This window comes from Danio rerio, chromosome 23 (assembly GCF_049306965.1).
Source record: "Danio rerio strain Tuebingen ecotype United States chromosome 23, GRCz12tu, whole genome shotgun sequence".
NCBI classification, from domain to species: Eukaryota; Metazoa; Chordata; class Actinopteri; order Cypriniformes; family Danionidae; genus Danio; species Danio rerio.
In genome coordinates this window covers 21,456,623-21,470,663 of record NC_133198.1, presented here as the reverse complement: position 1 = coordinate 21,470,663, position 14,041 = coordinate 21,456,623, and the positions used below count along the sequence as shown (strand labels likewise).

The 14,041-nt window shown below is 37.6% G+C and overlaps 1 protein-coding gene across 1 annotated transcript; it reads left to right on the top strand.

Moving 5' to 3' along the window:
• The first annotated feature begins 199 nt into the window (after positions 1-199).
• Positions 200-7,856, top strand: sephs3 (selenophosphate synthetase 3). The gene is made up of 8 exons (NM_001004295.2): positions 200-615; positions 1,671-1,774; positions 1,854-1,961; positions 3,871-4,025; positions 4,174-4,264; positions 4,404-4,503; positions 4,697-4,909; positions 5,615-7,856. The coding sequence occupies exons 1-8, from the start codon at positions 315-317 to the stop codon at positions 5,884-5,886; spliced, it is 1,344 nt and encodes a 447-aa protein (NP_001004295.2). The 5' UTR covers positions 200-314; the 3' UTR covers positions 5,887-7,856.
• The last annotated feature ends 6,185 nt before the right edge of the window (positions 7,857-14,041 follow it).

Below are 14,041 nucleotides of genomic sequence, written 5' to 3'. Positions count from 1 at the left end.
AGCGATGGTTTAATTTGGTGCAAGATGAGTTTTCACGCACCTCGTTTTTTATGTACTGTATATTTCAACAGTACTTTTATCTGTTAACGACGAACTTTGTAACGTGTGTCTGAAAGTAACACCGCGCTCTCCTCAGGATAGTGAGATGGTTTAGTCCGCAAGCGCGGAGCGTCTCTACTGCTCTCGGTGTTTAAGCGTGTACATCAAACACGCTCTCTGCTCTCTCCGGCAGGATCAGTCATTTCGTAAAACGCCTCATCTTTTTTTCTTTTACCACCTCTTCATCTGCATGAGGAATACATACTGATTTTACCATGTCGGGTTCCGAGCCACCGTCAGGGGACTCTGGTGGAGCGGGAGGGTATGCAGTCTTTTACCCGGCGGGATACCAGGCGTTGAACCCGGAGGAGCACGGCCTAGACCGCGGCTTCCGACTCACGGCCTTCTCTGATATGAAAGGATGAGGGTGTAAAGTCCCGCAGGAGACTCTGCTCAAACTCCTGCAGGGACTGGAGCCTGACCGGCCGCCCGGAGAGGATGGCGGTTTGGGGACGGGTGTTGGAGACGAAACCGCTGACTTTGGGCTTGTTTCGGCTGCTCAGGGTCCTCGACTAGGTAAAGTATGACCTGTCACACCGACGCTGTCAAATAGCGAGCATTGATTCGGTAATAGTTCTTGTGAATCGGATCTTTTAAACGAATCGGTTGAATCAAGAGACTCAATCAAAATTTTTTTTTTTATAACCTTAAGTTAGCACCTTACTACTAACGTTACCAAGGTTGAGCAAAGTGCTTTACACAAGTAAAACAAATTATACAACACAGATAAAAGGCAAACAATGCCAAAACAATACAAGAAATGTTAATAAAATACAGCAAAAGATGAAGTTTTAATACTCTGGAGAAAGAGCATTTGACGTTAAGTGAGGGTTTGACTGTTAATTAGGTTAATTAAGTGGCTGAATAGCAAAGTTTTTATAAAAAAAAAAAAAAACACGATGTAAACTTATTGCATGATAGACTTGCAAAATTAAAACATTTATTACCACCTTCTGTTCACAAAGCCTGTTCAAAAGAACCGATTCGCGAAATGAGTTCCAGGAATTGCTATAAAAACTGACAATTAAAAGGTTTCCAATTATTGTCTTTGCAAAACCGGTTGATTATCACTACTGTCAAACCTGTTTATATGCAATAGTTTGGTGCAACGTTGTTTCCTGTAAACTTGCCAAAACACACCAACAACCGTTTGTGTTCTGTGGATTCAGCATAGCATGTGTTGTAATCTCTTGTAATGTCAAACATAAAACTGCAAAGTTATTTTGTTAATGTATTTTAGAAAACCATCATTAATCTGTCTTGAAGGATCAGAAAACATCTGTTTCACTGAGCACTTTGTTTAACCTTTGATTCATCCTGTTAATTTAAAACCATTATTAACTATCGATATAACCCAGTCATTTAAAAGAGATGTGAACTATGCACCTAAGTTTTAGTCAATGCTTATTTCTGGGAACAAATCATAAATCCTGATTACATGTTTCTTACTCCGTGGTATTATAAAATTATTTTTAATCACAATAGTATGTGCTATTTAAATGTGCATGCATTTTTTCACATGTAATGGATATCAATGAAAAAAATAATAATTATGTTCTTTCTTGGTTCAGGTATTGGAATGGACTCATGTGTGATCCCACTAAGACATGGAGGTCTCTCCCTGGTCCAAACCACAGATTTCTTCTATCCTTTAGTGGAGGACCCTTACATGATGGTGGGTGCACTCTGTTAATGTTACAAGCACCTCACATACTGTATGTATGAAGCTCATCTCTGTTTTTTTTTTTTTACAGGGACGAATCGCCTGTGCAAATGTCCTGAGTGATCTGTACGCCATGGGCATCACAGAGTGTGACAACATGCTCATGCTCCTCAGTGTCAGTCAGAAGATGAACGAGAAGGTGAAGTTAGGATAGATTTTATTTAAATATTTGTACGTATTTTTGCAGATTCAGAAAGCTAAGCGGCATTCCCACAGGTCATGGAATATTTGGAATATCGTTTAATTATAAAAGTTTGAAACCAGACATTGAAAGTGACAGAATTTTTATATGCTTTTGTTTTTTGACCAAGTAATGGAATATCGTGGATTTTTGTTTTGTATTTTTTTTATTTTATAATTTATTTCATGTTATTTTTCAAGTTTTGCTTATTGCTGTTGTCTTTTTTCATGCCATTTTATTATTTTCCCACTTGTCAACCGGCAAACAAATGTACTAAAACATGAGTTTAAACATTAAGCAGCATAAGTTGATTTGCTTTGATAAAACTTAAAGATCTCCCATTATGCATTATAATAGGTCATATTTTGGTTTTGGGGGTCTCCAACAACAGGCTGATAATCATGCAAGGGCAAACACTTTCATTGTCTTTATAATATGCATTTATTTTTACCTAATTATCCCAACGACTCCCATATGATTTGTTCAGCAATTCATTTGTTCCCAAACCTCTTTGCGTAAGGCTAATCTGCGCTGATTGGTCTGATGACCCAGTCTGTTGTGATCGGCTGACTTTGTCCATAGCGAGAAGGAGAGAAACGCCCAATACGGTTATGAAGTAGTGATCAGAGTATATGCGTGAGCCCAATGCAAGAATGCATTAAAGCAAAGCAGTTAAACACCAGCCTATTCCTCTATTCTTAACCACAACCCCCAGTAATACCAATGACACACATTCAGGATTAATCCACACTGTGGCAAAAGTTGAACTATTTTGAAAATGAATCGCGTTGCACATGTGAGGAACAGCTGGTAGTGGCCGGAGCAACAAACAGCAGGGGATAACGAGAACATAACACATTTAAATCGGTAAAGGAAAAAGCATGCGCCACGTTTTCAATGTAGTTTTAGACATGATATGTCCATAAAATGTTAACCTGAGAGATACAGTACAAGCACTGATCTATAACAGATACACTTTTACAAGCCACAGGGAGCAATTACAAGTTACAGCACACTATAAATACATATTTTGCAAACTACAGAAAAGCAGGGAACCATTTAAGCACACTTTACATTGTGTAGGAAGAAGAAACACTTACAGGATCTGGAGGAAGAAGAAACTGGTCCATACAAACTGCATTTCTGCAAGTCCCATACATTAGTAGTCTTTGCCGATCCTTCCTTTAATAAGAAATGGAAGGCGAATCCCACGCTGCAGGGAAGGTTATTGTATCAAAAACTAGAAAAATAATAGCACTAGGTTGGCATTACTGTGGTGGTGTTATTGTGAAAATGAACTTGAACCCTTTATTCCCCACTGAAGCATGTCTAGCCATCTCTCAGTGATACGGATCTTTGCATCAGGATCAATCACATGATCCTTCGCACTCCGCTAGTGTCTGAAGGAAAAGCCACGTTAACATTTTATCAGATCCGGTAGTTCATATTTAGTATTGTTTTGTGTCGATGTTGATACGAACAGGCAAAAGACCTGGATGAACGATGAATCATTTAAACTTCTCTGAGTTGAATCTTTTATTTAAAAATCTAAATTGTTAAACACGTTGCACTATCAGACTTGACTCTCAGCTGGATGTTTTCATTCATTTAGAGATGTGTAGCACACTGTGCGGAAGTAAATTTTTAAAAACCCATAATAAAGGCTTTTAAAAGGAAGTGAATGAGATTGTAAGTTTTTTTAAAGTTACATTTAAGTTACAATGGCCATGCTGCTCTTAAATGAAAAATACGGTGGATATGTTATGAAAGCTCATCCTTTTAGTCAGTAAGACTTTGACAGTTTCCATAGAGTGGGAACCCTGGCTAAGTGGTTAACTGTATGTGTTGCTTGCCGATGTTGTCTCAGGAGAGAGATTTGGTGTTGCCTTTAATGATGAAGGGTTTCCGTGATGCGGCGGAGGAAGGCGGGACTTCAGTCACTGGAGGACAAACAGTCATCAATCCCTGGATCATAATTGGGGGCGTGGCTTCTGTGGTCTGCCAGCCCAATGATTTCATTTTGTGAGTGTTTCTGTCTGCTCTCTCATGAAGAAGTCAAATCCACACATATGGATCTGAATGAACCAGTTTTCCTTAACTAACATACATGAGTTATGAAAGCAAATGCTGACTGTGTGACCTTTCAATATTTGTTTTAATATATATGTAGGCCTGACGGGGCTGTACCTGGGGATGTGTTGGTTCTCACAAAACCTCTGGGAACTCAAGTAGCAGTGAATGCCCATCAGTGGCTGGATATAGTGAGTATATTTCACAGCAACTGACTTGCACTATTTTTGTGAAGAATTTAGTAAAGTAATCATTTGTAAAGATTACAACCTTGCATCCTTGTATTAAATCTCTGTAATCACATGCATCTTTCTTTCTTTTTTTTTTTAGCCTGAGAAATGGAATAAGATAAAATTGGTGATTTCCAGGGAGGAAGTGGAGCAAGCCTATCAGGAGGCTATGCTCAATATGGCCACCCTCAATCGCACTGGTATGTCACTGCATAAGCAGTCTTAACGTGGATTTATTTAAACAATGGGGCTAATTTTCAGCACACACACTTCACATAGTTTTGCAACTTTGTAGTATTTCAAATGGCCTCTGAGTGTACTTTACACAATGATGAGGTAAAGGAAAGCTGGTTTTGAATGATTTGTAAATATTTATTTTTTCTCCCACTCCAGCTGCTGCCTTAATGCACAAATTTAATGCACACGCTGCCACAGACATCACTGGGTTTGGGATCATTGGTCATGCACGAAATCTGGCCAAGCAGCAGAAAAACGATGTTGCCTTTGTCATTCACAACCTTCCCATTATCTCTAAAATGGCCGCGATCAGCAAAGCTGGTGGAAACCTGTTTGGGCTTTTGCAGGGCACATCTTCCGAAACATCAGGTGAGAGTCACGGCCCAATACACACTGACTAAAAAATGATCAGATAACCTTCTTTCAATTTTTGCAGTTATTTAATTTTTTTGTTGAGATCTTTTTATTGACCTTTTACTCAGAACATTAAATATATACAAATATATATAAATATATATAAACCTACATCCACACATAAGCAAATACAAGTAGATACAAGTTTCCTTATAAGTTTACTCTTATTGTACAAATATAAAATGAATAACAATAGGTTTAAATCATAAAATTAAGAAATAAAATAAATACAAATAAAATGGAGGTAGAGAAAATGCGAGAAACAAATAATCAACAGTCAAACCACTAATAACTTTGTGTTGGGATCCATTTGCTCCATATATATCAGTACTGTCTGTCTGTCTGTCGCAGTTATAATGAAACTTAAAGACCTAACGTAAACCGTTTTGGGTCATTTCTTTGTAAATAATTATAAAATTCATTCTCATATCATATTAAAATTTCTATATATCCATCAGTTTCGCAGCACCATCCTAAATGACAGTCCTAAATTGTGTACAATTGTACCTTTTTTAAAAAGCACATTAAAGCCTCCTTTGGTCTGGTTGCTGCCGTATTAATATTTTAACATTTATTGACGTTCCTAAAATGGGCATTCGTAGTCGTAAAGTTTCCTTCAAGCTCTTGGTTCGATTCACATCTTTTTCCTGCCTCTCTCAGGTGGTCTGTTGATCTGTTTGCCACGGGAGCAAGCAGCCCGGTTTTGCGCAGAGATGAAATCCAGCCGCATGGGTTTGCTGGGAGCTGGGCAGGATGGAGGGGTGGGCGATGGGCAACAAGCTTGGATCATTGGCATCGTGGAGAAGGGCAATCGCTGCGCCCGCATCATTGACAAACCTCGGATCATAGAGGTCCCGTACCGTGGCTCAGTGGTCAGCGTGCAGGAAGGGAGCAACAATAATGCCAGTCCTCCTGAGGTGCAGCTGGCATAAGAACTGCACACTGCCACAGAGAGTCTCTTTACTCCTGACCCTCATCATATCCTCAGTGAGAATGATTGATTTGAACGTGTGCGTGTCCATTATGTTTGTGTGAAGCACAGCGTAATATGTGGCTAACTCCTGCTGTCCATTTCCTCCCCCTGTTCAGCCAAAAGGCTGAGAGCAACAGACCAAAAATGTTTTAATTTACCTGGTGGGAGATGGAATGGACAACAAGCAAATGTATTTACATCTATCATTCTTTTCTTCAGCTCAGGCACACACCCCTTCACTCTGTTGTTTTTTTTTTTAGGCTGAGCCATTTTTCACGTTTACCAGTTGTTCTTGAAGTAGATATTTCACCCAAACTTTTATTTATTCACTCTCATGTTGCTTTAAATCTGTGTGCTGCGATATTGTGAAACACAAACCAAGGAATAGGTTTTTATACAACAAATCATAGTTACCATGACTATAAAAACATCATGCAGAGTTGCTCTTTTTCACTGGGGTCTTTTAAACCCAACCATTGCAAAAAGGGATTTTTTTAAAAACTTAACCTTTAAACACAGCATAGTGATGACTGCTTTCTTAAGTTAACATAATTGTATTAATAAGATTAACAAGATTGTATTTATGCTTAAAATAGACAAAATGTTAATGGGGAAAAGAAAGTGGACATTTTCTGTTGAAATAACTCACTCTTCTACAGACAATAGACAACTTTGAAAGGCATTTTCTTGTTCAATTTAGGGTAAATCTTATCTGTGTGCTGAAAAATGAATGTAAAGGTATTTGTACTGGACATCAAAAAATATTGAGTAGAAATATAACATGTTTTTCTGTGAAAATACTTTTAAAGGTTAAAAACTTGACGAGTAATATAGTTTTTGGGTTTATATGAAAAAAGACTATTTTCTGTTCCTCTAAAAAAATAACAGCATACAGACTTGGAACATGAAGGTGAATAAATAATGAATACAATTTTGGGTGAACTAGTTTTCCCCCTAAAAAGGTTTGACCACAGACAGTTCTGATGACTATTTTTCCCTGCTAGAAAATAGTTTGAAACCTTATCCAGAGCTTAATTGTTTCATCTTTATAAGGTTCTGCATTTTGTGGCCACATGCTAAAATAAAGCCGGGTTGCCTAAGAAAACATTCCAATGAGTTCCCGATCTACCCAACATAAAGATCCTAAAATGACAATCAAATGTTTTCGTTTAAGCCATCTGACAAAACGTGTCAAATCTGGACACGCTGTCACAAATGTATCCCGGGGACGTAGGTTAAATTGAGATATTTAATGGTACAATCAATATTTATTTAGTGTCAGATTTAAATGCAGTCATCCAAATTTCAAGTGAATATTTTTTTTCTTTTCATATTTTCGTGTGTTTATTTTGTACTGTCCGCATCTGAATCATCTAGTTTTAATAGGACATCTGTGTAACATTGACATGCCTGGTGAAATTAGCGTAGGGTTTTCTCTAGTGGGTGATTCTCCTGAATGCGGTGAGCATATGCCGGTTAGAGTAAGTTAGACTGGTTCTTTGTTCAATAGAATATGCACAACATGTGTCATGGTTTTAGAGGCAGCAGATAATTATGAATGAAATGGATGATGTGTGTGCGGTGTAAACTCTTTCTTCTGCTCAAAACCAGCAGACTGAGGGAGAGAAAATAAAGGCAGTCTGGTTCTCCCGCTTGCATCTGAGAAAGGGTTGAGCAGCTTTCTCTGGTCCAGCAGTTGAGAGCCCAGAATGCCAGTTGTGCCGTTTGAATGTGTGTAACAGAACAGCAGTGTCCAGTGTCCTCTTTATGACACCTCTCTCTTTAACCCCAGCTAATGGGACGGGTGAGGTTGATGTTAGAAAGGAATGGATAGGCTGATCTTTCCATTCATTCACCTGGCTCTAGTCTTTTCATCGCAGCTTCCATTCTTTAAACATTGTGACTCAATAAAGCTGTAATTTCTCTAAATGGACTCTTTTTGATTCTTTGTTTTGGATCTCGATGAGATGCACTGTATGCTTTTCACCACAGTGTGTCAGCAGAGTTCTATGTCCAAGAATTTTTAAATTTTTTTTTGCATCAGCATTGCCGTGCTGCTTTAGTTTACCTGCCAAATGCAGATATTGATACTAGAATTGAATGTTTTTCTATGTCCAGTAGTTATTTTTGAGTGAAGGGATTCTGTAAATGAAGCCAGTGATCAATAATGTGCATGATCTGAATTTGTCTTCTTCCAATATGCTGATGTAGATTGAATTATGACTTGCATAAAATTTAGGATCTTTGTTGCTTAAACTACCTTTTTAGTTAAATTGCATGCAGAGAGAAGCTGGGTGCTGGAGAATAGATTACTGTTCCAGCTCAGAAAACACCCAGGATCATTTATGCCAATTCACTTTCCTGGAGCCCCCCTTCTTAAGTAGCAGAGGTTTAATACTTGCATTGGGAGATGAGAGTGCTATGCTTATCTCTTTGAATCATGTATGCCTTTCAATCATAACCAGTCACTTTACAGTATTGATCAGACGTCCATTAACTTTCTGAGTTTTGTGACAGTAAGTGACTGTTTGCAGAGACTATAAGTGCAAACACTGTATCCAACCTGACCCAAATTGTTATTTGCCTAGTACAACAGCTACTTTTTCAATGCTAAATATAAAAATAGATAAATCCGTTTTAAGGGCAAACATGTTTAAAATTTGCCATTATCTATTGATGACTATAGGGTAGGGGTGTCCAAACTGTCCTGGAGAGCCGGTTTCCTGCAGGGTTTAGCTCCAACTGGCCTTAACACACCTGCCTGGGTGTTTCAAGTATACCTAGTAAGACCTGGATTAGCTTGTTCAGGCGTGTTTGATTAGAGTTGGAGCTAAAATCTGCAGGACAGCGGACCTCCAAGAACAAATTTGGTGATCCCTGCTGTAGGGTAAATGCACAGCTACTGTTTGTTCCCATACTGATAAACTTTCCGTGGACCTTTTATAGATAGGACTGTAGAGAGTATACGGTAAATTGTGGGGAGCTGAGAGAGGGAAAGGATTGGCATAGGACCTCAAGGCGGAAAATTAAACTCATGTTACCTTGAGGTGTCGACATAGTCCTCAAGTTTGGTGTTGTTTTGGTAGTATAGAAATACAGATTCCCCATTAGCAGCTGCTTCTTTTATCTATATTTTGTAAACTACCTGCTACACTGGACCAGTCAAAGCTGGTTTGGTAACATCTAGAAGCAATTTGACAGTAGTTTTAGGCCATGTAAAAGATTTAAAGGGATACTTAACCCAAAATAATTACTTACACTCATGTTGTTTCAATCCACCAATATCTTCAAATGTCCCAAAATAGCTAGTTCTCTGCATTCATACTAAGTGCTAAAAATGCTAATGTGTTAGCTTATTAGCATTTTTGACAATGTTATCATGTAGATAACATAATTTAGCACATGTTTTTAGACTGTTTAGCTTGCGTTCTCCTGTTTTATTTGTCATTTTTCCTCAGAAAATTGAAATTTTGATCCAATGCTTCAATATATGTATCAGCTCAATATGAAACCACTTCAAAATTTGTGAAAGCAAAAGGATGGGGTCGGCGTTTTCTTGAGTATTTCCATATTTCTAGCCTGTCCTTGTTTTACCCTTTAGGTTTGGTCCTCTCAATCTCCTTTTCCACTATCCTTGCCTGAATTGGCAGTTAACATGTTACGGTTGATCATTTGTCTTTTTATTGACCTAAAACAGCTCCTCTCCTGCTGTCATCTGGTTTGCTTTTGATTAGCAGAGGAAGCGATTCATAATTGCTCACTGAATGAATTCTTTATTTCCTCCTCGTATATCTTTTTTTCTTACATAATGTCCTTTTTGGCTTAGTGGGGAAGTAGTTTAACAGCTTCTGATTCCACACATTTTCCGTTCACTTCCTCTGACTTCATGCCCAGTCTAAACCTGTTGAGCAGAACTCATGATGAACCAATGGTTGAGCCGATTCATTGATGCTCTTTGCAAAGCACAGCAATGAGCATTTGGGCATGGAATAACACATTGGCTAGATTGATTGATTGATTGTTTGTAGATGGTATATTGATTTGTTAAAGCTTGGCTATATTGCATCAATGCTGCCAATGCTGAATGTTTATTTCTTCAGCAAAAGGACGATGTGACCACAACTTGTTTACTACAAGCAGTATTGCCATTAGTCTGCAGTGCTACATGCAAGATTTGTATTGCCAATTGCCACAAACAAAAAGCTGTTTTTTTTTTCCAATGACATCAAGTGTGATCTCACATATGTGCTTGATTAGTAATAGTAATTGAGTCCAGTAAGTTATATGAGCTTGAGCACTGGTTTGTGAGTTCTTTATGGAGAGCACGGGCCCCAAAGGCCCTGTATAGACTCTCTGATGTAAGTGCATTTTTTTGCAGCCAATCTCCAAAAATATCCCTTTGCAGCTGTTCCCAGATCTCCATTATTATTAGACAAGTAGAACTGAGTGTTATAACAGTTAAAACGACTTTCCCCAGTTCACTTTGTTTCTTTCTTTTAGGGTAAGCAACATTACATGCTGCTGTATGGGATGCAAAAATTTTCAAGCGTCAAACAGTCAGAGTATAATACTGTTTTTATTTTTTCTCCTGGGTAAAAGTTTTCAAATTATTTTGTTCATTATTTCTTATTTTATATATATATATATATATATATATATATATATATATATATATATATATATACTATAGCTTTTTTTGAGCAGTCAGTGACTGTCAGTACTGATTTGCCATTTTTTATACTTAAACTCATTCAGTATAACAATAGAAACTCTTATTTATTTAGGCTTACAAAGAACCAAAAACCTTTGCCATGGAACCCTCCCTGTCTCGGTAGGGTGTTTTAAACCTTTAGTTTGAAAAAATTCAGGAAAGAGTTTTGCTTTGTTTAGGTAAGAGTGTCGAGTGGTGAAAGAGGGAAGGATTTGCATGAAAAGGGGAGTTTCAGTACATGCACTATAACTGATTTCCACAGCGGCAACTGAGATGCAGGGGAGCTTGACAGTGACTACGTTTACATGGACATCAGTTATCAAATTATTTTCCTTAAACTGAATAAGACAATAATATGATTAAGGAGTTGCTTTTCGAATGTTGCTTTCATGATCCCATTTTACATCACATAATTCGTTTAACATCAATGCATCATTGCCACGCTATCCACATTTCCGCCGGAGTTTCATGTAATTTTGGGCGTTTTATTCTTAGTTTGTCGACTTTAACTGTAGTTTGGCACTTACACTCTTTCATTCAGGAACATTTTATGCACATTTTATGAACATTTAATTCCACTCGTGACATACAATATATATGATGCGAGGGACTGCTGGAAGAGTGTTTTTTTAATAGAATTTTTGATACTGCACGCCATATGGGGAAAAAAAAAACCCTCTGCATTTCTTGGTAGATGCAGAGACTCGGTAGGTGCAGAGAATATTGTCAAACGGACGTGTGTGAATAGACAAAATGTGGCAAAAATCCTACAAGATGATAATAGTTTGATTAAGGTGTTTACATTCGGAGAGCAGCCAATACAGCTGGGGACTCATGTACGAAGACTTGAGTTGAAATCCTACTAAAAAATTGCTTGCGCGCAAAGCTGTAAATGTGCGTACGCAGAAAAAATGTAGATGTATGAAACACTGCGTACTACAAATCACACGCATATTCTCTTTGTACATCCGAATGAACATGAAACTGATCGCAACATGCATGAGCACAAAACCCCTCCCTGCCTCCTCCCCTGTATGAATATGCTAATGACTCTACTTTGGCAAAACCCAATGAAAAAGCAATGGCAAAAGCAAGCCAAAAGAGAAACTGAACAGAATGTGAATTGGAGGTGCTGCTTTCGGAGGTAGACCAGAGAAAAACAGTGCCAAGTTGCAAGTTTGTCCTCCGGAATTAACAACAAAAGGTGGGAGAGTTTAGCTGATGCTGTTAACACAGTTGGGTCTGAACATCGCACTGAGTAGATTAAAAAAGAAATAGTGTGATATAAAGCTGTAAAATTTTATCGCGTCTTTAACAGCTTGAGGGGCGTAGCTTGTAAAATGCATAGCAACATGTTTTGACACTTTCGAGCATGAACTCGGTTCGATTCCAGCGTCTGATGAACTCATTCTTTTTTTTTTCTTATTAAGTAGTAATCATTATTAAGTCTCTGCATCTTATTTTATTTGCACATTTATTGAATGGAAATGTTTCTGGTTCATGTATGCAAATTCATCTTCAGATGGTGCCTTTATAGCAATGTGTGTGCAGAAGATTGCTCTGATTACATTGGGCAAACCAGCGACTGCTGCAAATTGGGCTTTAATGTTTGGCTGGTCAACTGCATGGTATGGAAACCTTATATACCTGCTAGACATGCGGATGATCCCGTCTCATACAGCTGCCATTGCACGGCTCAGACACATTGAATTGCAATTTAACACAACGGTCTCTAGGAGTCGCCAATGGAAATAAAACAAACACCCACAAGAAATGCACGTACGCCAGGCATGAAGTTGGCGTGGAACAATGCACATTCTCACGTTCATTTCATCATTAGTAAATCCAAACGTGAGCATGAAACCTGGCGTACGCAAAGATTTTGTGTGTATGCAGCGTTAACACATGAGGCCCCAGATCTTTCAGTCCATAATATTGTAGTGATATTACTGTAAACATAGTAACTAAATCATTTTGACCAAGGTATGTCTTTAAAAACTGAACGAGTACTGCTGATGATACTAACTAAATTTGCCATCTGAATAAACATAAATAAAGCACATTGATCACTTACTTACCAAATCTGTAGAGCCAGGACAATCAACACTAACTGAAAACCAAGTTTTTTTTTAAAGGAGACAACTGGCAAATCCGGATTTCCCCATTTCCATTGTAAAAAAGCTCTCGGGTAAACAAATGTTGCTTACAAACATATTTTTGTTTCGTGTTGTCAGACCACTGTAATCCACATGCGAGCTGTGCTCTCATTGCGGGAAAATAGAAACAAAATCTTTGTTGCTGCACATTTGTAAGCACAAAACTGGCGACCCATGTTTCCAAACTATTTCTCTTTTTCCACTTGTTTTAACTACGGGTGTAACATAACGTGGCGTCTCTCTGCCACCTGAACACTGTAATGGGTAAAAACAGTCTTCGAAGATGTCATACATAATAATGAAGTTGCATCTTGTTCACAATAGTGCGCTGATTGGCTTGAACCAAGTTTTCTTGTGAATTAAGGGTGAAAGCTCAAAGACATCACGTTGTACCCGCTAGCACAGACATCCAGTAAACACGCTGAAATTTACACAAGGATTTCATGGCCGTAACGTTGCTTTAAAATTTCTTTTCAAACTGGAAAAACAAATTTGCTCAAAATAACTAAAAAATAACCAATTTTCACTTTTTTGTGAATTATTTGTGTCCTAATAGTGTTTTTTGCAATGTGGGACATTTATATGACTATCAACATCTCAAAAAAAAATAGTTTTGGTGTATTGTGACCCTTTAAAATGCTCTGTTTAAGGATCACAATGGAGCTAATTAATAATACAGATTTTAACAAATTTTCATTTGTCAGCGTGGAGTTAAAACAAAACTCTTCTATAAATCAAGTGTTTTTATATTTGTAAAAAAAATCCATTTATTCAGCAAGGATGCATCAAATTGATCAAAAGTGACAACAAATACATTTCTAATGCTACAATAGATTTTTTTTTTACTTCAAAATTAAATTAAATGTGGTTCTATTAAGCTTAATAGTTTTCTAAAAAATATCCATAATTAAATTATACCATTACTAATGTTGCTTGAGCAGCAAATCATTATGTTACAATGATTTCCCAAGAACCATTTGACACTAAAGACTGAAGTAATGAAATTCAGCTTTTTCATAATTCATTAAGTTCTGTTTAAAATAATCGATGACAGCCCGTCAATTTAATCTGCATTTTTTTTATTTAAGAGTTGAGGATTAAGCCATTGACAGGAGACTAATGTAGCTATAAATGCAGTTATTATTGTCAATATGAGAGAGAGAGAGAGAGAGAGAGAGAGAGAGAGAGATTATGAAATTAATTAGCTGCAGTTAGCACATATTTTTATCCAAAAGAGGAAATATTGT